The sequence below is a fragment of the Rhinichthys klamathensis genome, unplaced genomic scaffold, assembly GCF_029890125.1.
Source record: "Rhinichthys klamathensis goyatoka isolate OS25496 unplaced genomic scaffold, OSU_Roscu_1.1 h1tg000110l_1, whole genome shotgun sequence".
Taxonomy (NCBI): Eukaryota; Metazoa; Chordata; class Actinopteri; order Cypriniformes; family Leuciscidae; genus Rhinichthys; species Rhinichthys klamathensis.
In genome coordinates, this window is record NW_026606648.1 from 4,105,589 (window position 1) to 4,133,037 (window position 27,449).

The following is a 27,449-nucleotide window of genomic DNA, read 5'->3' on the forward strand; positions in this document are numbered from 1 at the left end:
TACCCACAATGGTCAATACGAATCAGTCACTTATGATTTGTGCTTGAGACAAAATAATTTAATTAAACTTATAACACTGAATTAGAATCCCCAACTCCACCAACATAATTTAGGTATCTTGCTACCAGACTCATCTTCGAAACATTAGTAATCCCATTGGGGGGTTTAACTAAGCTTGAGTTGAAGCTGCTTCCTTTAGCTCATACACTGCGGACCGCAAGCCAAGTATGTTTAACCTTATATGGAACTTGTGAATTATTGTATATTATTACAAATCTTTGGAAAACTTTGATCTGTCAATTGCGGCATTCAGTAGTAAAATATTTCTGAATGAAAACAGTTGTTCGTTCATAGCAACACTATGACCTATAAAAACCTATGTTGCTTGTTTTTGTCTCACTGCTGTGTCTTCAAGTATAAGGCAATAAAAGTAAATAATAATAATAATAATAATTAACAAGCCAGTATGCTGTGAGAAAACTACATAACACACAGCTCTCACAACACTTCTGCACTTACTCCTGATTTCTCTCAACATGGGGACAGAAGTGTCAGTCAATATGGAAGAACAAAGTAACTTGCGTTACTTATTTGAAGAAGTAACTCTTATATATATATGATATATATAAGAGTTATATATTTTGATATAATATACCAAAAGATATTTGGTTGTAAATGTAAAAGTAATGTGTCACTTTAGTTAGGCTACTTGAAAAAAGTAATCAGATTACGTAACTCGAGTTACTTGTAATGACACTAGTAGTGACTTGTTTGTACTTCAGTCTTAGTAAGGCCTAATTTAAGCATAATCCTGATTTTCATATTCAAGTTGCCAGTAATGTAACAGAAAAAAAAGTATGAATGCAATAAATAAAAGAAAGAAAGAAAGAAAGAAAGAAAGAAAGAAAGAAAGAAAGAAAGAAAAATTTCCATATTAATCACACTATACTGTATACTCCAGTCTGTTTATTAAGCACAAACAGATGAGCCTTTCTGCTGTGTGTTGTGTGTGTGTGTGTGTGTGAGTGAGAGAGAGAAAGAGAGAATTTCCTGTAGACACAGTTTCTGTATGAGCTGTATTACAGGATGCTGGAATCAGGGGGATCAGAAGGGAGTTTACAGCTGACCTCAGTGCATACAGACTTTCACTCCAAAACCTGTTTTGAATGTAATATTAGCTGAAGCGCTGGAAAAAACTGAAGAAGACGAGATTTCAAACTGCTGATTATTACACTGGATTGGAGATGTGGAGTGTGACGTGACGTCTGTACTGGGAGAAAACACAACAACACAATCTGTCAAGTCCTGTCTGTGTGTCTGAACTCTTACTGTCAAAATCACCTGCAACAACATAAGACGTTCTTCAGAAGTAAGAAACACAAATTGATTGATGCAAATGGATGACTACAAGAGATGATCTTCACAAAACATGATGAACAGCTAAAAATCTGACCAGTAGTGCATTTGTTATCTGTGTACAATGGATGAACACAAAAACCATGATACGAGTTGAAACAGAGATGAAAGAGAAACGGGCGTGGAGATACAATAAATGAATATTGACAGTGACTGTTTGTGGTTATCTGATTTTCTAACAGAAGATTCCGAAAGAGACTCAAATAAGAAATGATGAGAGAATCCAGGAGATAGAGAAGGAGCTTCAGGAGCTGACACAGGCTGTGGACTCTCATAAGGCGAGTTTGAGTGGAACAACAGCTAACAGACAGAAGAGCAGTTTTAGACTCAGTGTGAGCAGCAATATGAGGTGATTTGTGATGTGTGTCCTAACAGCACTGGCATCAGTGGAGGAAAGTGAGTGGATATTTACTGAGCCGATCCGCTCACGGCTGATCAGAGATCAGGAAGAGGCTGCGGTGAATCAAGCTGAAGGACGCTTGAAGCAACAGGAGCAGGAGATTGATGGTCTGAGGAGGAGAGACACTGAGCTGGAGCAGATTTCACAGACACACAGACAGAGACACAGACACACTCACACACAATCACAACAGCCCTGAATTGCTGATTTCCTCAAAAGAGAAAGAGTTGAAATAGTTCTGTAGACGTGTGTAAAACAGTTGTTTCTGGAGGGACTTTGTCCTGTTTTCAGTGTTTAAGATAATTAAATTGTGGCTGTAAAAATCACAGCATAACTGAGCTTTGCACAACGTGATAATGAATAGCTGCATATACATAGTAGGATTCAAAATGTATTACTTAATATGTTTATAGCTGCATATAAGCAACATCAGAGTTTAAGAAGTTGGTAAAGTTGATAAAATGACCACAACTGTCAGATTTCACAGAACAGCTGTTGTGGATACATTTGATGGCTAATAGTGGCATATATAAACTTTGCTGAGTGTTGGCAAAGTAGTGGACTTTCCTGCATCTCAGGCCAGTCTGAAGAATGTCCTCACAGCTTAGGTCAGCCACATTACCATACATTAAACTTTGTTTTGTAGGATTAGAACTATTATAATATAATATAATATAATATAAACTATGATCATTGAAATTGATAAAAACATAAGCATAAATACAATATATTGTTATTGTATCCTCCGGAAACATCAAGCGTTGCTGGTCACAAGCCTTAGTTTCAGGCTGGTGTAATGGACATGTAAACCTCACTCCCCTGGCCTCAAGAAGTGCATTAGCAACTGACGCCAGTGGCTACGGTCTTTGGCGTCCTTGTTTGCGCACCCACCTCCCACGCTGGAGACCCCGCTTTGAATCCCGCTCGGGACGGGTTGAGACTGGTTACATTTGGTGTCTTTGACCCGGATGGGAGTGAGGTTTACGGTGGTGAGTGAATTGAACGTAGGTCAGTAAGTGCTTTACGTGTAAACTTCACTCCCCTGGCCTCAAGAGGCGCACCAGCGGCTGCGGTCTTTAGTGTCCTTGTTAGCCCGCATCCCACGCTGGAGACCCCGGTTTGAATCCCACTGGGATAGGGTAGAGCACTGGGTAGTTACACTGGGACCAGCATGGGAAACGGGAGTGCTGGTGGACCAGCTACACCAGCTCTGTTTTGCTTGAGAACAGCGTGCCTATGGCTAGACCAGCCTTTCTCAAACTTTTTTCAGTCGGGGCACCTTTCAAAAGTGCATAAAATCTCAGGGCACCCCAGTGTAAAATATAAATTAAAAACACTGCATAACCCAAATGTAAATGCAAATGTCCTGTTTATTTAGACAGAACAGTAATGAACAGAGCATAATACGAACTGTAAATAACAATAACAATAACAATAATAATAACAACTTTACAGGGCTATCACTTTTGTGAAAAAATCGATTTTTGAGACATAAACGTTCATTGAATCGATTGTAAAATCGATTTTCCATGTCTAAAGACGTTTCCATTTTCAGCGCCAAATATAGGCAAATCCACGGACAACTAACAGGCATTAGCACGAGCGTAAAGAGTGCGCTTGAGACGCGCACAAGTCAGCAATATTTCTGATGATTTATTGGCATGAAGTTTCGTGCACAATGACAAACAGGAGTGCAAGATTCTCGAAAAACAATAAGCAGAGTGGACTGCCATAACATCAATGAAAAACATTACTGCAGGCTTCAACATGGCTGTGTTTACGATTAGAAATGTCAAACAAATTTCGCCTACGTAGGCGATTGTAGGCCGGATCTGTATCTGTATGCATGGGACTGTCTGAATACCGGCAGAATTCACATTTTTGTTGTAAAAAGAGACACGTTATGCAGAAGTATAGTATAGTTTCTATGTGTGTTTGTCAGAGCCTGCAGTTGCTGTGTGACGCGCGTTCGCGCGGTCGGTGTTGTTGCTTGAAGGCCAATTTATACTTCTGCGTTGGGTGCGCGCAGTAGGTACGGCGTAGCATACGCACAGACGCGTACCATACGCCGTACCCTTCGCGGTAACCTGACGCGCACCTCCTCAAAAATGTAACTACACGTCGCGACGACGCGGACCGCAAGATCTGTGATTGGTCGGCTTGGTAGCATCGCGTTTCCTCCTATGCATTTCCGGCGTGTTCTTCTGCACCGCCCGCAATTTTTAAATTCTAAGTACAGCGAAACTGTTAAAAAAACTAAAAATTTACCTTTTCCACCTCGATAAGCTCCAACATGATATGCTCTCTTTCAGTCGCCATTGCTTGTAGTAACCTAAACTCAAAACAGCCGCGAGGAATCTTCTTCTTCTTGCCGCGAGGAATCTAAACACAGTGGAACATTAAAACCCTCCGCCGCCAACTAGCGTTTCGGCGCTGTACTGCAGAGCAACGCAGACCTAAACGCAGAATTATAAATGCTCATGACGGCGTCGCCTACGTGCGTAGCCTACGCCGTACACTACGGCGTACACTCGACGCAGAAGTATAAATTGGCCAAGGCCAATAGCCCAACGCGGTGCTATGGGTTGCGTCACTTGCGTCAAGTTGTGTGTGTGTCTTGCTTCGGTCTTGTGAGACGGATTTTTATGGTTAATTTTATATATACATATTTATCTAAAATGAATTTACAATTTTATTAATACGTTCATATGTTTAAAAAGAAGAAGAATGTATTTATGTAAATTCAAATATATATATATATATATATATATATATATATATATATATATATATATATATATATATATATATATATATATATATATATATATTTTAGCCTACGTAATTTTTTGGCGGCACCCCTGACAAAGTCAGGGGGCACCCCAGTGTGCCACGGCAACCACTTTGAGAAAGGCTGGGCTAGACCATGCAGCACTATACAAGTTAACCAGCATAAAAAAGCCTGGACTAAAATGAAATTCATGCTGTACTTTTCAGAAGGGTGTTTTTCAGCAGTGTTACCTCTGATATAGTGCACTACTTTTGAGAAAGATATTTTGCAGTAGTGTTGGAAACCATATGGAGATCAATAGTGCACTCATTCAATCCTATAATATATAGGGTCTTGTTAAATGAACATGTATATACAATGAAATTGTTTATGTGACAGCTCCACAGACATCCGGCACACATTTACACCAATGTCAGAATTTGCTACTCCTTTTTGTGGCCTCCTTTCTCATGTAGTGGACTATATGATATCCACTATATAGGGACTAAGGGGCAGTTTTGGACAGCTAATGTGCATCAGGAGTATAGATGAAAAAAACTTCTAGATTTGCATCTGTCCCTTCCTCACTCAAGCTTCTAAACACACACTAAAAGCTTCCTCGGTCCTCCTTTCTCACCTCCTTGCAGTGCATTTAGAGAATTAATAACTCATTCATAATGGTGGAATTTGATCGGTTTCCATGTGACTGGATGAGGGAGAAGCAAAGCAACAAGGAAGAGTTATAGTTTAGGTCACATAACTCCAGTGTTTGCCCTGCCTTGTACTTGTTTAATGTTTTAGTGGTTGTGTTGTGCGTCTGTGTGTTTGAGTTCAGTCCTGCCCAGCATGAGACTCCACTGACTGGTGGTTCCCGGGCTGTTCAATCCTGTTCCCCCAAGTCTCCTGGTAGACCTCTTTTGGGACTCGGGACTGTGCAACTGTTACACATTGTTACACACAATCACCATTCACCGCTCATCTCTGCGCTTGGGTTATTTCTGTTATTTCTGCCTGACAATCGGACTATATCAAATCTTGAAAATGGGTTGTTCAAAAGAAAAAAAAGGATTCTAAAAAATCTAATTCATAAAATCCAATCTTGGTTTTGATCTGGATCAAATCATCAGTTTGTGTTCAAAATCTTTAGTAAGATTGGGATACCTTTGATGAAAAAAAAAAAAAGATTATACTGATCTTAATTATGCATATGTGAAGCATACAACCCAGTTCAGAGTATCAGAGCAGCTCTTCAACTGTTTCAGAGGATGCATAGAAAGGATGCATTTCTCAGCAATGACTATCACATTGTGGACAAACCATTTTCGTATTCTGTCCAGCGATTATTATTGTTATTAAATTGTTATTAAATTATTAATGTGTTATTAAAGTTATTTATGTGTTTATGCATTGACGCAATGTCTCATTCCCTACATCTCAGAGATGTATACTGAAATAGCTATGTAAGCTTGTTTCCGCCACAGAATAAAAAATAAAAAAGCTAATAGCGACTTTTTTTCCACAATTGTGAGTTTACATCTCGCAATTCTGACTTTATAACACACAATTAGGTGATAAAAAGTCAGAATTGCATGAAATAAGGTCGCAATTGCGTGTTTCTTTGTGAGATACTGTAAATTGTGAGACACTGTAAACTCGCAAATATAAAATTCCTCAGAATTGGAGAGAATTGGAGCGAGATGTAAATACACAATTGTGAGATAAAAAGTCGCAATTATCTTTTTAAATGTTTTATTCTGTGGCAGAAACAAGCTTCCATGAATGGCTGCCTGTACATTCTTCAGAATTTCTCCTTTTGTGTTCTACAGAAGAAAAAAAGAGTCATACAGGTTAATGATGAAAGAAATTTACCTGTATTCACTTTTTCAAAATTAGATGAACTATTTAAATAGTATTTACAAAATAGCAACCACATGCACATATGCGAGACATGGAAATCCAATAATTTGAGACTTTTTCAAAGAGACTTTTATGTTGAAATTATTGTCTGACGTCATTTAAACATGGCTGAACTAGACGTTGGAAAACATTGTGAAATTAAATCTTGCAAACAAAAAGGTATGCTCTATATTAATGTCATCCAAACAGCTGAAAAATTCCAGTACATCAATAATTCGGTTTCCACGGTCTTTATTTATACAAATAGCCATTGTAAACATAGTGTTAACCCCACTGTGAGTGTGATGTGAGTCAGCAGCACAGCAGCAGCCATCTGCTCTCATACTAATTATTTTTGTATAACATACGAGTTATTTTAACCATTTGTTTTATGTTTTAATGCAGATTTTCTACCATTCATTTGTAGCAGCTGTTCTGGGGTGTTTTGGTAAGATGTTGTGACGTTGGATTTGAAAACTCTCACAATTACAATACAAGTTAATGTCAAGATTAATAATTACGACAAGGAAATGACTGAACAGAAAAAAAGTACCATGGTCCTACCATGTTTTTCTTTTGTGCCATCATGTTCCATTTTTATTAATTTTTTTGGAATACACACCAAAAATGTAAATAATACCACGATAGGCAAGAATAGGGTAATCATTTGATGGTTGCTACCATTGCATTTGAGACACTTCACTCTATTCATTGCAATAATTTAATTTTTAATGTAACATTTTATCTCCTCTACTGGTTGAAGTTTGGAACACAGAAGCCGGGACTCCCATTCTTGTCCAGAGGTGAGTGAGAAATGGCAGGTGATTACTGACAGTAAAATAAAATCATTACAAGTAAATATATATAAACACACACACACACACATGTATGTATATATATATATATATATATATATATATATATATATATATATATATATATATATATATATATATATATATATATATTTAATCACTGAGTGACTGTTTTGATGATTATGGATGATTCTTTCAGGTCACAGTGAAGAGAGAGATCTCTGTGTCTGAGGGAATCTCATCATATCCGTGCAGCTTTGAGGATTGCAAAGGGAAAGAGTTGCTGCCTGTCATCTGTCCACACTGTGAAAAACACTTCTGCCTCATGTACAAAACCTCTTACAAACTTCATTTTAATAACCCTACATTTTTTCTTTAAACTGGCTTGCTGAAAGTCTCACCCTAATGGACGAATGACTATAGTGGAAAAAAAATATATATTATTATTTTGTGTATATAATCACAGCAGCTGGAGTATTAGGTGGTGTGTCCTAATCTAATATGCAGTGCTCTTCTGTCTTCTACAAACCTGACTGTTTTCCTCTGGTCTCAGACATCGGCATCAGGATGACCATAAGTGTGAGAAGCTGGAGACCCCGAAGCCTCGCATGGCTGCAACACAGGAGCTGGTGCAGAAGATAGTGGGTCAGTTTTTTTAGCAGTTGACTGCAAACTTACATTTAGTTTTGCCACTGTTACATATTGGCTTTAAGTAATTTAGATTGCATATGGTGTACTTGCTCTTTTTGTCAACATGAGGGCAGTATAGTCTAATTGTGAAGAGCTTGTGATGCCAAAGAATTCTTAGAAAGCCAAAAAATAATCTCATCTTTACTTACAAACAGAGTCAAAAAAGAATGCACCACCAAGTAAAGGTAGAAAAGGAGCGAAAAACGCTGCGACTGCTGCAAAAGTTGCCCTGATGAAGCTGAAAATGCATGCGTCAGGAGATAAAGGCCTGCCACAGGTATCAGAGCAAAACTGATATTATAATGTAACTTCCATTGCATTATTTATGAGCAAATATCTCATCAGAAATTCCTCTTCTGATGTCCTCTGAAGACAGAACGGACATATTTTCAGGTGTTTCTGCCCAAAGAGGCTAAAGACTCTAGTTCGCCCATGTTCTTCTGCTCTAAATGGAGTGTCGGCAAAGTAGTGGACTTTGCTGCATCTCAGGCCAGTCTGAAGAACAACAACAATGTGCTCACAGCTAAGGTCAGCCGCACAGAACTACATTAAACTTTATTCTGTAGGATTAGAACTGTTACATAGATTTATTAATTTATTGTTTGTCGAATACAATTTGCATTAACATATATGCTCTGCACAGAAACTGCGTTTGTGTCACCCCGAGACGGGTGAAGCCTTTAAGATGGACACTAGCCTTCAGTCGCTGCTTTCCCACACAGACTGTCCCCTGCACAACGGAGGCAACGTCATTCTGGAGTATCTGGATAATGAGAGCTCTGGACTAGATGATGTCACAGCCTATATTCCATCCTCCTGATAGAAAATCCCACAACCATTCAGAAGAGTTTTATAGTAGTTTGAGGAAAGCAGGAAACAAAGGGTGTTAGATTGGTAACTAGAGGATTGTTGTATCATAGACTAGTCTGTCTATTGTAAATATATTCCACATGATTTTCAGCTTATTTCTAATAAATGGGTCAATGACGTGATGCTTATTCTTTTGTCCTATTTATTATTTTGGTCAAAAATACGTTTCATGTATGAAATTACTTGAATACTCTCTCTCTCTCTCTCTCTCTCTATATTTATATATAGTGCACTCCTAGTCATTGATTCGAATAGCTTTATGATCACAATTATGACTTGTAAATATTATTATTAGTTATTTTATAAACAAATATCTCAGACATAGATTATGTCAATTGAACATGCAAAGTTTCAGAGTAAATGCAAAGGTGCTTAGTTCTAGAAAAGAATTTCCACACTTAAGCCATGAGAGAATGGTACATTGCTGTCAGGCAGAAATTATGTACTTATGTATCCTCTCACAATTTAAAGCCATTAAGCAGAATGTGACACATTGATGTGTCCCCTAATTGCCTCAAATGTCTCAAGGCTGCCAGAGACAGATGTTTTCCTTCTCTACTTTTCTTTGTGTAAAACAGAGGTTTAGTTCACATGATGAAATGGTATAAACTGCATTCTGCTATGTAATGCATTCTGAAAGTTAATGTGTGAATTAAATATGATTAAATAATGCGATGATAAAAATCTGTTTTTAATCAAATCCCTGGCCTGAGCAACGGAACAATGTAAACTTACATCGGATAATTTGACATTTTCGATTTTCTCTGGACCTCACAGATTATTTGATAACTACAAATTTAACTTTCCAAGTTCTAGATTTTTATATTAGATAGATTATAGAATGAAATTGTTCATTGTTCAATTCTTGCTCTTGATTGGTTGCTGCAGGTCATTTCACTGTTGGTTTATTAAAGATCTGTAAATTAAGGGGCATAGTGACAAACTAATAAGGTAACACTTTATTTCGATGGTCCATTTTAGACATTCTACTAACTATTAGAAACTTTGCAACTACAAGTCAGCTTATCATACTAACCCGAACCATAACACCTAACAGTCTACTTAAACTCTAATGAGAGTTAGTTGACGTAGTTGCAAAGGTACTTATAGTTGTCTTAAGTGGACCATCAAAATCAAATTTAACCACAAATTAAAATACAAAAGCTAACCTATAACCTGCAGTAAATTTGGGAATTGATATTAATAAAAAAAAGACTGAGGTCAGCTCAGAGACGTCTAATATTGTTTTTTGAATATTTGTGTTTCTGAATTGCTAAAACACTAAACCCCATTCTCTGAACCAAAAAGCCCCAATAGCCTAAACCAATTTGTCAAATACATCAGTCCTGTTAAACCTTAAAGGAGCTGTATGTAAGAAATGTATTTCAATTAATCATAAAATGGCCCTGATATATCACTAGACATTAAGAAATCATGTACATTTCAAATACTTATATCACTGACAACAGTTGTCCGGCCAGGATATTGTCATTTAAAAAGTGCAGTTGCAGCCCTCAACTGATGTTGATGTTGTCATGTTGTGTTTTTGTCTGATGCTCCACCCTCCACCTATCTACCAATCACGAAGTCAGTAGTGTTGCGGCATCCGGGTTGCCAGCTCTCCTCTAGTTACCACAGCTGCAGCTCGTCACGTTCCTGCTGGATCCTGCAGCCTATCTGGCAACCTTGAGTCAGGGGGGAGGGGGAGGGGATACACCACTCTACAGTAATTTGAAAGTGATTGCAGTACCAGTTTTGGCCACAATCTTACATACAGCTCCTTTAAACAAGTTCAGGCAGTTAAAAACCATTTGCAAATCTCATGTACTCTAAACACATTCTCACTCACTAAAACTCATATCGCACTGTGATGCACTTGTCTTGCAACACGCTAAACCCCAGGCAGGCAGAAGTTAAACACAATTGAAATACAGTTGTTATCGTTTAACTCAAAATTGTTCACACATTTCTAATGATGTGATCAAACCAACTGTACAAAATAAGGCAGTTCAGAGTGCACAGGTGCCACAGAACAATAGATGGAAACAATCTGAGAAGGAGCGGAGGATAAGTGTATGTGTAAGAGGTGGTGGACGGGGAGGAAGAGGATGAGGAAGAGAAAGAGAAAGGTGTGGACAGTGTTGTCAAGGCTGGATCCGGCACACTACAGGGTTTTCCCCTTTGCCTGGCAAGAGACGACATTGCCTGTGATGTGGCCATGAAGTCCTCAGGCCGGACCCAACATGAAGACATGATGCTAAGGCAGAATTAATCTCTCACTGACTTTGATTTTGCAGTTGCACAACTATAAATGTACTGTAACACGCTTTTCATTTAGAGGTTTTTGTTTTTTTATTACCTTTTTGGCTTTTGCAGTTGGACTACTGTATTTTTACAGTTTGCAAGTGCTCAATATACAGACATTCACTAACATTCAGTACAATACTTGCAGTGCGTAAAGTATACAATATATTCACCTTACTCCAAGTCACCTTTTACATAATTACTGTGTTACAATATGCTTTTTTTTCTGTAAATGCATGCTTTGGATGCTGTGTTCTCCATTTTTTGACGTAGTGTCTAATGAATGATCTGTAGTGTTTATATTTTGACTGGCTGTGTGTAAGATCTGAAAGCATTATTTGATTTTGATCACAGATAAAATGATTTTGAGGGAATTGTTTGATTTTTGCCAGAAGAGTCAGATGTTCTCTGACTGTAGTTTGAAGATTTGGTAATGTGTCTAAGGTTTTGAGAAAGTGGGTGATGGTTTCGAGAAATGTTTTTCAGCAATTCAGAAAAACTGTAATATAACATTCAATTAAAAATGTCTGACTCGTTACAAAACAAGAATCGTCTGTATCAACAGCAGCAAAGATGATAAACATGGCTGTTGCTGAGGAAAAGAACACAGGCACTAATTCTTTACCGTCGGTTTAACCTGTTAAGATTCACGAGGACGAGGACGCACTGAATCGTTCTTTGTTTAAATATAGTTCAAAGTTACTATTAGAATAATGTTATTACCTTGACAAACTATACATCATTAAAAAGATATAAGACTCAAGTTTCAGTATTTGACAACTATTATGTTATGTCTTAATTTATGTCAGGAGTTATGTAATAAAAAAATGAGTCGATACCTTTAAGAGAGGCTTTTACATTATGACTATTATTATGCAAAATATGTCTCTTGTGGAAGGCTTGTCAACAGCATTAAATCGAAAGCACATTACAGTGTGACTTTTTGGGGTCATTATTAAAATATGGTGACAAACCTGTCCCTTGACTTTTCAGTCACAGTCAAGAAACTCCATATAAAAAGTATCATTTTTATAACAAATTATAAAGTCCACATATACAGTTTATTAAAGGGGTCATTAATTAAAATTTTCCTTGATCTTTTGACGGTTAAGAGGTCGTTAAATATATCCTGATACTCAACTCTATGTTTCTTCACGCCCTGACGAAACTTACCAATGCACAAAACTAATGGAATGCATAGCTGATATAAAAAACTGGATGACTAGTAATTTCGGTAACACTTTACAATACGGGTGCACTAATATGCATTAATTCATGTTTAACTAATGCACAGATAATCATGAGTTAATGTATAACTCATGAAGAACTAAACCAATAATTAATTATTACTGCATCAGCAACTAATAAAGAGTCTATATGATTAATAGATTAAGTAATACATGAATTGCTATTAATTCAATGTGTCATTGTGTATTAATTCCTTAATAACATATCTCATTAACTAATAGTGTAAATTAATGTGTTAATTACCACAATTAGTCAAAGCTATGCACTTCAACTACCAGTTGTCTGCTTTAATTAATCATTAGCTAATGATTTGCAAAGGTATCATTATGTTATGACTTTACTTGTTGAGGCACATCGTTATTAACTAGTCATTTAGTAATTGTAGTAATTTACACATTAATTTGCACTAACAATGAAGTAATTAATCATGTATTAATGCATATTAGTGTACCTGTATTATCTGGAAGTTGAAATAGAAGGCTTTGGCTCATTATGGTAATTAACTAACACTATTAGTTAAAAAAATGAGTTATTAGGGAATTAATCCACAATTACATATTTAACTAATAACAAATGTATGAACTAATACATTAACCTTACAGACTCTTAATTAGTTCCTAATGTGGTAATCATTAATGCATAGCTTAGATAATCATTAGTTACACATTAATTCAGTATTGTCTGTGCATTAGTTAAGCATGAATTAATGCTTATTAGTGCACCCGTATTTTAAAGTGTTACCGTAATTTCCTACTACTTAAGTCTATAAAAACAGAGATTCTAATAATTGGACGAAAAACTATCTCACGTAATAACCTAGAATTCTGTCTAACACTTAATGGATGTTCTATCAAGTCTTTGTCGTCGGTTAGGAACCTGGGTGTGCAATATTTCATTTGAAGTCACGTTTCTAGTATCTGTAAAACCGCATTCTTCTATCTTAAAAATATATCTAAATTACGACATATGCTCTCAATGACAAATGCGGAACAGTTAGTTAATGCGTTCATGACATCAAGGCTAGATTATTGTAATGCTCTTATGGGTGGTTGCCCTGCACGCTTAATAAACCAACTACAGCTGGTCCAAAACGCAGCAGCTATTGTTCTTACTAGAACCAGGAAGTATGACCATATTAGCCAGATTCTATCAACACTACATTGGCTCCCTATTAAACATTGTATAAATTGTAAATTATTACTGATTACTTACAAAGCACTAAATGGTTTAGCTCCCCAGTACTTGAGCGAGCTCTTAACGCATTATAGTCCACGTCTATTGCAATCTCAAAATTAAGGGTTTTCAGTTAGAATGGTGTTGTGTAAGTGGCCTCTAAGTTAATAACTAATTATCTTTCCAAAGGAAGTGAATCAATCAAAACTAACTTTAGCTGGATAATAACTTTATTCTAGAGCTGCTGTAAAGCCAAAACAATCTCTGTTACTTTAATTTCCTATTATCACTGTAAAGCTGCTTTGAAACAATCTATATTGTTAAAAGCACTATATAAATGAAGGTGACTTGATTTGACTTGACAGTTTCAAAACTTAAAAGTTTCTTGTTATTCCAAAAACAGCTTTTATTGAAACCAAGGCCAGAAAACGACAGGATCTGAAAAGTGGGGACCTATGACGTCATAGTGAAGCAAAAGACCGCCTTTGCAGAAGAATACCAACGCCTACGTCTACTGTACATCCGCGTGTCTTTGGCGCCGCCCACTGGCGCATTAGTGAATAGTGACATAAGAACGAGAAAAGATCGACACAGGATCAATACCTTCCAAAGGATCCTAATCCTAGGGGTTTTTTTTTCCAACAATGTGAATGTCTCAGCAGTGCATTTTTTTCTATTCAGGGCATTTCACTGTGGATTATTTGGTAAATCAGTCGCAATTTCGACGCAGGCTTTGCAAACAGACTTTTACGATATGGATCTGCCACTATGGAGGGATTATTGGGTCTTATTGAAAACTAAAAGTCTAAAACTAAAAGTCTTAAACGAAAACCAAAAGTCTAAGTTTGAAACTAAAAGTCTAAGTCGAAAACTAAAAGTCTAAGTCGAAAATAAATTTGGTATTTAGGATTGGGCATTTGGTATTTAGGATTGGGCATTTGGTATTTAGGATAGGGCATTTGGTATTTAGGATTGGGCATTTGGTCATTTAGCCATTTAGGATTGGGCATTTGAGGATTGAGGATTGAGGAGTGTATGCAAATAAGGAGGCGTGGCCCAAATACTGGAGGCTGGGTTTGAAATGGCTGGTGCAGATGCACCTTATGGACAGCAGAGGGAGCTCCAGTCAGTCCAGTGCTAAGGAGCACACTGTAATGAAACCAAACAGAGCGAGTGAGCAGGTCTGGAGCGAGGACTGTACTTTATAATGTGATAACTTCAACTTAATGACAGCGTTGTATAGGGGTACTGGAACGGTACATGTATTCCTATTGAACCGAAACGGTACGGGCGTCACGGTTCGGTGCACGAATTTACACGGAGAATACACGGTATAAAAATAAATAAAACTCTAAATAGCGATACATTTCGCTCTACTCGCGTTTGGTGTGAACGCAGCATAATAAACAGGCTGCGATATCAAGATTGCAATGCTGGAGTGTGTGTGTGCGCGCGAGAGAGAGAGGGGGAGGCGTGGGCGCGAACGAACTAGGTGTGTGTGTGTGTGTGTGTGTGTGTGTGTGTGAGAGAGAGAGAGAGAGAGAGAGTGTGTGTGTGTGTGTGTGTGTGATTTTGGTTGGGTGACAGTTGTAGGTTACAGTTTGACAAGATTTTAGAGTGTGACAAAAGCACAATGTTGTATTTTATTGCGAGTGTACACAAATATACACACTTTGCAGTTTGAACTTTGCAGCACACACTCCAACATTGCAACCTTGACGTCGCAGCCTGTTTATTATGCTGCGTTCACACCAAACGCGAATAGAGCGAAATGTATTGCTATTTAGAGTTTTGTTTATTTTTATACCGTATATTCTCTGTGTAAATTCGTGCACCGAACCGTGACGCCCGTAGGCTACCGGTTCGGTTCAATAGGAATACATGTACCGTTCCAGTACCCCTATACAACGCTGTCATTAAGTTGAAGTTATCACATTATAAAGTACAGTCCTCGCTCCAGACCTGCTCACTCGCTCTGTTTGGTTTCATTACAGTGTGCTCCTTAGCACTGGAGCTCCCTCTGCTGTCCATAAGGTGCATCTGCACCAGCCATTTCAAACCCAGCCTCCAGTATTTGGGCCACGCCTCCTTATTTGCATACACTCCTCAATCCTCAATCCTCAAATGCCCATTCCTAAATGGCTAAATGATTAAATGCCCAATCCTAAATCCCTAAATGCCCAATCCTAAATCCTAAATGGCTAAATGACCAAATGCCCAATCCTAAATACCAAATGCCCTATCCTAAATACCAAATGCCCAATCCTAAATACCAAATGCCCAATCCTAAATACCAAATGCCCAATCCTAAATACCAAATTCATTTTTGACTTAGACTTTTAGTTTTCGACTTAGACTTTTAGTTTCAAATTTAGACTTTTGGTTTTCGTTTAAGACTTTTAGTTTTAGACTTTTAGTTTTCAATCTGACCCAATAATCCCTCCATAGCAGCAACACCACAAACATGTAAGTAACCATGTTTATTCTAATGCCTGATCTGTGATCAGTGATTTCTAATGTGTAATTATTCAAGTTCAGACAGATTATCTTTCTCTCAAAATCGTTCAATACTGTTTATTCATCAGTAAATCAAGCCAGTGACTAAACGACCAACTTCACATTGTTTCTCTATAGGGTGAAAATATTTTTCATAATATTCTTATTTAAACTGTGATTAAATTATATACAGAAAGCGATCAAAAAACGCTCCCTTTCCAATCGCCCAATTGTCAATCACACAGTGCGAGTTTATCTGGACACTTGCCAAAACTCGTTACGAAATCAATGACGCTGTTACACTGCACAACTAAGCTCTTACTGTATTTACATCGTGTTTACATTGTTATTTGGTGAAAGCATTCGTGAGAGTGCAGAAATTGCATTGCAATGATGAGATCACTTCATTCACGCGATCAACAGACTGTCTGTCATCTACTCAATGCTCATCACTGCAACCTCTCATGGAATGGGAATAGATCTAAATATAATGCTATAATCAATAATTTCCACGATTCGTTAATCTTGATAGCTGTAATAGTAAAAACATAGAAAAGGTTTTCGAGAGAGTTCAACATGTAATACTAGCTATTTCATATGCAAACATGTTAGCCAATCACAGCAGTGGGCGTTTACACTTAAGTCTGACAGCAGACACACCCCTTCAAACAGAGTGTTCAAATCAGAGGGCTAAAAAGTAAAAGTAAAAAGTAATCAGGGTAGGAAAAATGCCTTTTATTTCAAAATTATGACCATTTTTTATGTAAACATCAGGCAACATTATAAAATAAAATAATCCAGTTCATGACCCCTTGAAATAATGTGAAATAATTTGACTCTATATTGTTTTGCAAATAAAAAACAACAACTTCTGTTTACACCCCCAGCACCACCTGTACAGTTCTGCAATGGGGGTTTTAATCTATTCTTGCAGCAGCATGGCCTTTGTTATTTTAACTAAGCTGAACAAATTCTTGTGCTTGCTCAGCAGCAACAGCGTTGCGGATCTCATCCACCGAAATCAGGCATATGTACATTCCATGCCCCATGCCAATAAAGGCTCGTTAATTAATTCACTCCGAGAGTTGTCATGATTGAATTTTGATTGAGGTTTTTTTTTATTTCCAGGGTTAAGCATTACTGCAAGGTCTAACAATTTCTGCAAAATGCAAGTCAATTATTAATATCAACTGATTTGAAAAGAATGCTTGTCCTGATGTTACAAGCAAACTATGCATTAAGCAATCAGCATTCAAGTTACTTAATATGCTGGACATTTACTTGTGCAGTGACTATTAATATTGCACCAATCATGCTGCTGTGTCCACATTAATCAAGACAGAAGAATGAGTCAGAATAAAAATAGCAGCATGCTCTAAGATTGTGTTTAAGTTATAAAAGTTATTAAAAAATCGAATCAGGTTTGTGTGTTTAAAATGCACCACTGAACTGCATACTGATTCTGGCCTTCGCAATAATTGTCTCTGCAAGTCATGCCTGCTCACACACAAATACACACCCACACTGGTTAGACACACGTGATTGCTCATTGAACAGTTTGTGAGGATGGCTGCTAGTCTGGACTTTATTGTAGAGAAAACTACAGTTGATCAATGCTTGTATCAACCCACTCTCTGTGTAGGCTAAGATTTACACCCCAAATGTCCCCAAAACAGCACGGGGTGAATGGGAATGATTGAAGTTGCTGTCTCTTTGGGGTGAAACATCTTAATAAATCTGTCAAACACACAGTCTCAATGAAAGCCACACAGCTAGGAAAAGTCCATTCACTCGCTTCATTGCTTAGTTTGGTAATAAGATTAGATATAGATGAACTAATAGAGATGGTTTGTTTAGAGATTAGTCTCAATGACTAAAAATTTGAATTGTTTGAAAACAAATCCTTCCTTGTTCTGGATATTGAACTATAGAACTTTCACTTGCGATTGTTACATTTAAAACTACATATATATATATATACAAGCTTGAAATGATAAAACTGATAGATGATTCCAGTTAGACTTTACAATAAGCTCTATCAGATGTTAACATTAGTAATGCATTATCTAACATGCATTATCTAACATGAACTAGTAATGAGCAATATATTTTCATAGCATGTATTATATATAGCATTTAAACAAACAAAATAAATAAATGAACAAATAAAGATGTGTCCAAATGTAATTAAAAACATCAAGTTACCATATAACTATATTGCCAATCATTGAATTCAGGTGTTCCAATCACTTCCATGGCCACAGTTGTATAAAATCAAGCACCTATGCATGCAGACTGCTTCTACAAACATCTGTGAAAGAATGGGTTGCTCTCAGGAGCTTAGTGAATTCGAGAGTGGTACCGTGATAGGTTGCCACCTGTGCAATAAGTCCATTTGTGAAATTTCCGCACTACTAAATATTCCACCGTCAACTATTAGTGGTATTATAACCATAATATTCCAAGTGGAAGCAATTGGAAACAACAGAAACTCAGCCACAAAGTGGTAGGCCACGTAAAATCACAGCGCGGGGTCAGCGCATGCAGCAGCGTTCGCAGAAGTAGCCAAATTTCTGCAGAATCAATAGCTACAGACCTCCAAACTTCGTGTGCCCTTCAGATTAGCTCAAGAAAAGTGCATAGAGAGCTTCATGGAATGGGTTTCCATGGCCAAGCAGCTGCATCCAAGCCTTACATCACCATGTGCAATGCAATGCAAAGTGTCGGATGCAGTGGTGTAAAGCACGTCACCACTGGACTCTAGAGCAGTGGAGACGTGTTCTCTGGAGTGACGAATCGCGCTTCTCTGTCTGGCAATCCGATGGACAAGTCTGGGTTTAAAAGGTTGCCAGTAGAGTGGTACTTGCCTGACTGCATTGTGCCAAGTGTAAAGTTTGGTGGAGGGGGGATTATGGTGTGGGGCTGTTTTTCAGGGGTTGGGCTTGGCCCCTTAGTTCCAGTGAAAGGAATTCTTAATCCTTCAGCATACCAAGACATTTTGGACAATTTCATGCTCCCAACTTTGTGGGAGCAGTTTGGGGATGGCCCCATACTGTTCCACTTCCAACATGACTGCGCACCAGTGCACAAAGCAAATTCCATAAAGACATGGATGAGCGAGTTTGGTGTGGAGGAACTTGACTGGCCTGCAGAGTCCTGACCTCAACCCGATAGAACACCTTTGGGATGAATTAGAGTGGAGACTGCAAGCCAGGCCTTCTCATCCAACATCAGTGCCTGACCTCACAAATGTGCTTCTAGAAGAATGGTCAAAAATCCCCATAAACACACTCGTAAACCTTGAAAAGGAAAACCTCGAAAGCCTTCCCAGATGAGTTGAAGCTGTTATAACTGCAAAGGGTGGGCCACCTACATATTGAACCCTACGAATTAAGAATGGGATGTCATTAAAGTTCATGTGCATGTAAAGGCAGACGTCCCAAAACCTTTTAGCAATATACTGTGTGTTACTCAATGGGACCGTGTGGATTCCAGTGGATTCCATCCAAATTGGATGTAATAAATGTTATTGTGGTAGTCAATCATAACATATTTACTTGAAAAACAATCCTTTATAATCTCAGATTGTTCCGGTGTCCACATATACAAAAATAGGTGGACCATGACCATACATTTCATAAGCAAATATTTGTCAGCCATAGACAGAAATCAACAATAATCAGCCATGAAAGCTACTCAAACTTGAGTGAACGCTGCTCAAACGCTAATGTGAACGCTGTCATGGGACCCGGGTGCGCACTGGGGTACCGAACCCGAGACTACCTGGAGGAGGTGGTCTGAGTTCGGTTGCTCCCGAAACGGGCCGCGGTTCGCGTGAATGTGAAAGCAGCACGGACTCGGGTGCGCACTTGTTCAGGAAGTAAAGTAACCTGCGCATGCGTTTTAGCTTATTGTGATGTATTCAGTTAAATAAAACACTTGTAAGGGATGATGATGTTGATGATTTACCTTGGATACGAGCGAGAGCAGTGTATTTGTGCATTGCGCGTGAAATCAGGGCACCAAATTTGGAAATCCACTATCTCCTCAAAAGAGTCCGTTTGCAAGCAGCAGAAGGCCACCTTATGTGACACATGCACAGTAAACCTGTATTGTTCATAATAGCAGCCAATTAATAAAAAAAACACAATATTGCCCCGCGTTCTGTTTTCTATCATGCGCCGTGCACGTTTGCGATGACGTAATATGCACGCAAACGCACCAAGGTTCGATAGAATCAAGTTGAGTGTGAAACCCATAGATATCCATAATAAAGGCTAGATGTCTTACGGCGGAGTCTCTATCGCCATCACCGGCGGCCATCTTGTCACAGGCAAGCTTTCTGGCGGGCTCTGTGGTACCTGATGTAAGATGAGTGATCAGCACGAACACAAATACTCTTATCTCGTTGAAATCTTGACGGATTTACAAACGGTTCGGTTTCTTACAAACGTTATTAACGTGGCTATAATTCTGGATGATTATTTATTTATACACTTATTATTCATAAGTATGCAGTGTCATAACTACATCTCTGACGTTTATAACAAACCAAACCGTTTGAAAATCGGTAGAAAATTTAGCAAGTTATGGTTATTTAAAAAGTACATGCACCATTAAAACACAATGTAACGAGTGAGCGAGCTGCCTGTGACAAGATGGCCGCCAGGTGCGGACGTCGACCTCCATTGGCCAGCAGCGCGGACGAGACATCTAGCCTTTATTATGGATATCTATGGTGAAACCAGACCAACGCTGCAGGGGGTGCCGGAAACAAACGCGCTCGGGCTCGGACCGCAGCAAACGAGCCCAGTGTAAAAGCCCTCTAAGGACCTGTAAGCACAAAAGACACACCGTGATCAAATGGGAGCAGAGGATATTTTTAAGTTATCACACCATGTAGCTCGGATTTGACTAAATTTGTTGTGTCCTCAAAATGCAGTTGTTTACAACGTTATACACATTATTCATAATATTGAACATGCTAAATAATATCAGAAAAAAAACACAGTAGGGCTCCAGCACATTCAGTGCTTGAGCCCATAATGACAGATTATTGGAACATCAGCTCATTGGATGCATACTCTAGAAAAGAGGATTTTATTTGTGGTGCATCTGTTTGGTTTGGGGACATCTCATATTTGTAGGATCATTATGGTAATAAATGCTGATGGATTTAGGCCTCATTTGCTGCATGTGCGATGGTGGGGCTATTCTCTCCTCCTCATCATTAGACCTGCACCTAATGCTCACTGCTGGCTGCTCCTGGAACATAGAAGGAGAACTAGACACACTCAAAATCAACAACTATTTTATGTTTATTTTTAACTATTTTATGGTTTTATTTTATGATCAAACATGCACAAAGATCAAACAATACATGCTTAAAAAAGAAATATACGATGAGCCAAAACATTATGACCACCTGCCTAAAATGCTGTTGGTCCGCTGCGTGCTGCCGTGTGGACTCTACAAGAGCTCTAGGGCCTCATTTCTAAAATGTTTCCAGATGTGAAATCTATAAATTACAAATGATCTTGGAATTGTGTGCAGATGAATGGTTTCATATCTCCGCCTTGTAAATGCCTAATTAATATCATTAACATAAAAGAGCAACAGTCAACGTCCAGATCATTTACTTGAGTATGGTGAGTGGCAAGAATTGTTTGGATTTTCAAATACCTGCAGTTCTCCGACTCTGTGAGTGTGCCTGCTTAGACCCTGACGTGGTGCTAAGCACTTTTCCACGTCAAAGACCATTTTTATAAATATGAACGTTGGTGTGGATTTCAGCGTTTTATAAATGAAGCCGATGAAGGTATCCTGTGGTATCTGACACCAAGACGTTAGCAGTAGATCCTTTAATTCCTGTAGGTTTCGAGGTGGAGACTCCGTGGATCAAACTTGTTGGTTAGATCTGGGGCATTTGAAGGCCAGGGCAACACATCTTCATCATGTTCCTCAAACCATTTTTGAACAATGTGTGCAGTGTGGCAGGATGCATTATTCTGCTGAAAGATGCCACTTCCACCAGGGAACACTATTGTCATGAAAGGGTACCTAGGTTGAAACAATGTTTAGGTGGCACTTGTCAAGTTTATGTCCCTCATGAATGGCCAGACTCAGGGTTTCCCAGCAGAACATCAAACTCCCTCTACCTGGCTTGATGTTTTCCCACAGTGCATCCTGGTGCCATCACTTACCCAGGTAAATGGCGCACACATGGCCGTTCACGTGATGTAAAAGAAAACGGGACTCATCCGACCAGGCGACCCTCTTCCACTGCTCTAATGTCCAGTCTTGATGCTTGCGTGCCCATTATAGGCGCTTTCGACGGTGGACAGGGGTCATTAGGCACTCCGATTGGTCTGCGGCTACAGCAGAGTGCAATGCGCTGTGTTGTGACACATTCCTCCCATAGCCATCATTAAAATTTTGTGTGACTTGTGCCACAGTAGACCTTCTGTTGGCTTGGACCAAAAGGGATAGCCTTCGTTGTCCTCGTATATTGATGAGCCTTGGGTGCCCAACACCCTGTCGCCAGTTTGTCAAGTCAAGTCACCTTTATTTATATAGCGCTTTTTACAATACAGATTGTATCAAAGCAGCTTCACAGTGAAAGCTATATGAAAACATGAAAATAATACAACAAAGTTTGTTTCTAGAAGAAAATTGCGTCATCGTCCACCTTAAAATAAGGCAGATCAATAATATTGTTGGAAATTAAATGTCCCCAACTAAGCAAGCCAAAAGCCAAGGCAACAGTGGCAAGGAACCAAAACTCCATCAGGTGACAGAATGGAGAAAAAAACCTTAGGAGAACCCAGGCTCATTCGGGGGCCAGTTCTCCTCTGGTCAACGAGCGAACAGTGTATGATTATGATCCAGCCAGCATTACATTAGTTTGTGGTTCTCGGACCACTGTTGGTAAATTCTCACTACTGCTGAGTAGTTTTAATCAAACTTTAACTATTTAAAGGAATAATTCACTCATAATTTAAATCCTTGGCTTCTGCTGTAGTTTTCAAATTCAAAATCTCAGTCAACATGTGGCATTTGATGTGTTTTTTTTGTTTACAAAAAAAGAGTTAATGTGTGTGTGTGTCAGAGATCTGCTGATGTAGTGCATCAGAACGTGTCTGATTCACAAACGAGTTCTCTCATCGCTCTTTCACTGCGGTGGGTACAAGTCAAGGGATCAAAGCAGTGGAGATGCTGATGGGGGATGAGAAGAGGAGGAGGAGGAGGAGGAGGAGGAGAAGAGAAAGGGGGAAGTGGGAGGTGTGCGTGTGTAAGGAGGGATGTCCTGCAAGATTGACGTGATCTAATCCATTTTGTGAGACTCCTTGCGATATATAAGCACGACATCTTCACATTCCTGAATTACTTGGACTCTGACCCCAGAACACAGGTGTTACTGAAGAGCAAACGTCCAAAGACACATGTAAGTTCAACAACTCTTTCTGATTTAATCAATAGAGGTAGATATTAAGTAAAAATGTGTATGGTGATTTCTAAAGTTAATATCTCAACAGAAATTTATCTGAGAAAGTTCATTCATTAAAGTAAAGATATTTATATATAGGTGAAAATAATTTATTTTATTAATTTTGTGAGGAATTTGATTACAGTTAGTGCACAAAATGTGCAGTTTCGACCTGATCTGACCCTTAACATTACGTTCAATGCTGTGATCGTTGATCAGTCACAAAATATTTTCTTACTTGAATTAATCGTAGTATAGGCTACATACTGTGCAGATAATTGAATAACATACAAGTGTTGTGCTTACTGTCATAGCTCTTTGTGTCGTGCAGTGCCCTGTCTCAGACTCAGCATGCTGCCCGCCGCCTTCACTCGGCCCGTGACGAAGTGCCTGATTGGCTCGCGCTTGGGGACCGTCGCGTTCCTGCTTCTGCTCGTTCTGTCCGCCACTGAATCCTCTGCACACGGCACCACAGTCGAGCACGACCTCCACATCGTCCACAACGTTGATAACAGAAGTAAGTTTTTTTCTCTCGATCGGTCTTTTCATTGTAACGAATTTATTATTCATAGTATTCACAAAACAGCTTCAAGTGACTTGACTTAACACTGGATGACAGATAGAGCAGCACGCAATGTCAGTCAGTGGAACAGCTTTCAGACGTTCATGGATTTGAAAAATATTCATAATATATAATATAATATATATAATATAAATTCGCAATGCATTAAAATGCTCTGTGATAAATAATTGTAATCACTGTCATAAAATATTAACATGTAAATTTTTTACAATGTAAAAGAACATCTTAAGATTACCAGTAAATAAAATGGATAAAAAAAGATCAGTGATACTAACAGCATTTTTTGTGCATGTGTGTTATAGTTCATGACATTATATTTCATTAACTGGTATAATGTTAATATGTGTGAATTGCTTAAATCTGCTGTGGCTTAAAATATACTAATAAAAATAATGATTAATGCAGAAGGTAAAATAAATGGCCAACGCTTCCTCCAAAATGCCCTTCCATTAAGCATAGCTAACTACCATAATCAGGAGACTTATTTTTGCTTACAAAATATTTAACTTTAAAATATACACTTTGACTGTGAACGATGTGGAAATACATACAGTTTATAATCAGTTTGTAAATGCACAGTGTTTTTACAGTAAAATTACTAATATAGTTCTTTTAAATCTACATTTTCACTGTATAACTTGCGAAGTAAGTTTTTATTGTAGCATTATACCCTTTTTTAGTCAAATCACTGTGCTGTTTAGGAACAATTTGAACTTGATTTAACTTCTAAAAAATATTTTCATTGGTTTAACCTCAAGTTCAATTTAAGTTGATTCAGTCATATTAAATGATGTTTTTGACTTGAATAAAACCAGTTAATTTATAGATTTTACCACAGCACATTGTTTAGGTTGCCAAAGGAAAAAAATAATCAATGTACTTAGAGGATTCAATGTACTTAGACGATTCTATGCATTCTAAAATGTGAAATTTGGTGTTGCTTATTTGTTTTAATGCATTTTATAACTGTGCTTTACAAGAACATAAAACTGATCATAAGACATGGAATGTGTTTAAATACTTAGATATTTCTGGTTGTTATATGAATATAACAGTGAAAAATTTGATTAATTTTTGACAACAAATAGACAAACAGGATTTGTTATATTCATGCATATGCCAAATATGCACTTTAATAGTGACATTTGTCTTAATCTGCCCCAATCAGGTCCAGAGATCGACCCGTTCTGGTATGTGGGTCGCGGTGTGAGACCCATCGGGCGGTTTGGAAAGAGACAGAGCGCAGGTGATCTGCAGCCAGTGGTCAAATCTCTGGAGCTCCTGCTGAACACTCTCAGGAATAAAGAGAGCTTGCGGAACGCGCTGGCACAAGAGGAGTCCGACTGGCTACCGTGAGATCTACTACTACAGCAACCTGTTGCCTGTGATATTCCAATGTGTTTTAGTGTGTATAACTAATCGCAGTTTTATCGTCATCTCCATGGCTGTGTGCCTCTCAATATTCATTTCAAATAAACTGACTGGCAGGTGAAAATATCTGTACATATTACATATGCAATCTATATTAATAAATAAATGTACAAATGTATACGTTTTACTCTTATTAGTAGTTTACTGTAATTGATTATGCAAACTACTGCTCCACAATTAAATTAAAATATAATCTACCAAAGAAAAACAAACATCTCCGAATCTCTTCGGGAATGCAAACTTTATTCATATTTATTTGAACACTGCTTGTGTCAGAACAAATTTGGCACATGAGAATTCATTGGCTTTTTTCTTTTCGCTACAGAATATTTTCTCCCCCCTCCCCATTAACTCTTTATGGTTAAATTACACAGAGGACATTCTGATAAGATGCAGGTTAATGCCATTTCATTCATGACAAACCCAAAATACACTTGAAAAGCCTACGATATTTCATTTCTTTTCTTTTTATACCTCATTCAAATGTAAATATGCATTCGATTTTTCAAATAGAAAAATACATGACACTAGGACATTTTCAATTTCTTGACTGTGCTTTTCATGGGATATTACATCTATTAGAAACGTGATACATGCTTTTAAACACTAACATTGCCATAGACAACAACAAGGAGCAGGACCCGTTTAAGAGCATGAATGCTGAATAGCTCCTCTGTAGAGAGAGTGAAATGGAGAAGACAAAGTTTGGGATGATGGTGCAAATTGTATATTGCATGCTAGTTTATTCTCCATTGGCTCAAAAAAAAAGAGAAAAAAAAGAGAGAGTTCTGTGGAATATCTCAAGGTAACTAAAGATCAATCTTTCATGCTTCTGTGATTTCTCTTAGCTAAAAGGGTCAATTTGTGTGACTGAACACACGTCACACAGCACAGACGTCATCTTAGTCAATCACTAAGACAATACGATGCACAGCTGTAATTCGGCATACAGAGGTGGATATCCCTGCTTTTTAAAATGCTCAAAAAGAAGAATAACTCAGCTATTATTGTCAGATTTCTAATGTGAATCACCTTGCCCAGTGGCAAATTGAAGCTAATGTGATTTGTATTGTGGTACAAATGTCCAGGCTAAATAATCTCTGTGAGAACATAATGCTGTGATCAAACACACTGACTGATGGTTTGGCTTATCATAAGCGTTAAGTTGTAACACCTAGCCATTGCAGCATTTTTGCTAAATGTTATATTTACTATTACTATGGATTATCAATTGCAAACCAATCTGCACCACAGAAAAATTACAGAATGTTTTAGAATGACATTTTAAGTATGTACATGATTTTCTAGATGAGCAGTGCTCTGAGAATAACAACTGGGGTTTTCAGATTAATAAATGAATAAGAAGTCAACACGGCCATAACCCTTGTGGACATATTACCGGAGTGCTTCTCACAGAAATAGCAGTGATTTGATGTTCATATAAAAGAGATCAATAGATATCTGAGGTTGATTAAAACATAAGTATGAATACACAGGGGGTATATGATTCATGCAAACACACTCAAACACTCATTATATGGCAAGGTGGTCGGAGTGCTTTCAAATAGTACTTGACCCTTATTTTTAGGAAAATAAAATAAAGATTAAATTATACATTTCACAGTTGTTTTAGATGCTGAATGCAGTACCTCAAAGAAACAACTCCAAAAGTGACCATCGGAAAAAGAAACCTGAGATATTTGCACCAGATACGAGCAGAACAGAAACATGACAATGAAAATCAAACAAGGTCCTGCAGATATTTTGTGTTTACTTTCACATAGACATTTCACACATTTAAAACTTTTACCAAATGTGCTCCAGCTTCTTTGCAAAACAAAACAATAATAAAATAAAGGTCACATTGGTCA

At 38.0% G+C, this 27,449-nt stretch overlaps 2 protein-coding genes and 1 pseudogene across 3 annotated transcripts; all 3 read left to right on the forward strand.

The window, feature by feature from the left end:
* The first annotated feature begins 536 nt into the window (after positions 1 to 536).
* On the forward strand, positions 537 to 3,039 carry LOC130087640 (tripartite motif-containing protein 29-like; annotated as a pseudogene).
* A 3,546-nt stretch (positions 3,040 to 6,585) lies between these two features.
* zfand1 (zinc finger, AN1-type domain 1) lies at positions 6,586 to 8,979 on the forward strand. The gene is made up of 8 exons (XM_056254210.1): positions 6,586 to 6,662; positions 6,888 to 6,930; positions 7,246 to 7,285; positions 7,497 to 7,624; positions 7,851 to 7,942; positions 8,143 to 8,264; positions 8,360 to 8,515; positions 8,631 to 8,979. The coding sequence occupies exons 1-8, from the start codon at positions 6,608 to 6,610 to the stop codon at positions 8,805 to 8,807; spliced, it is 813 nt and encodes a 270-aa protein (XP_056110185.1). The 5' UTR covers positions 6,586 to 6,607; the 3' UTR covers positions 8,808 to 8,979.
* A 14,443-nt stretch (positions 8,980 to 23,422) lies between these two features.
* On the forward strand, positions 23,423 to 25,691 carry prlh2 (prolactin releasing hormone 2). Of its 2 annotated transcripts, none has more exons than XM_056254036.1 (3): positions 23,423 to 23,522; positions 23,896 to 24,081; positions 25,316 to 25,691. In XM_056254036.1, the coding sequence occupies exons 2-3, from the start codon at positions 23,916 to 23,918 to the stop codon at positions 25,501 to 25,503; spliced, it is 354 nt and encodes a 117-aa protein (XP_056110011.1). In that variant the 5' UTR covers positions 23,423 to 23,522; positions 23,896 to 23,915; the 3' UTR covers positions 25,504 to 25,691. The 2 variants fall into 2 exon arrangements, with proteins under 2 accessions (XP_056110011.1, XP_056110012.1); XM_056254037.1 differs by having other exon boundaries at positions 23,426 to 23,522; positions 23,879 to 24,081.
* Positions 25,692 to 27,449: the final 1,758 nt, after the last annotated feature.

Coding starts and splice junctions, on each gene's coding strand:
- zfand1 (XM_056254210.1), top strand. CDS start 6,608: ATGGCTGAACTAGACGTTGGAAAACATTGTGAAATTAAATCTTGCAAA. Junction 6,663..6,887: donor TAAATCTTGCAAACAAAAAG/GTATGCTCTATA, acceptor GTTTTAATGCAG/ATTTTCTACCATTCATTTGT. Junction 6,931..7,245: donor AGCTGTTCTGGGGTGTTTTG/GTAAGATGTTGT, acceptor TACTGGTTGAAG/TTTGGAACACAGAAGCCGGG.
- prlh2 (XM_056254036.1), top strand. CDS start 23,916: ATGCTGCCCGCCGCCTTCACTCGGCCCGTGACGAAGTGCCTGATTGGC. Junction 24,082..25,315: donor CCACAACGTTGATAACAGAA/GTAAGTTTTTTT, acceptor TGCCCCAATCAG/GTCCAGAGATCGACCCGTTC.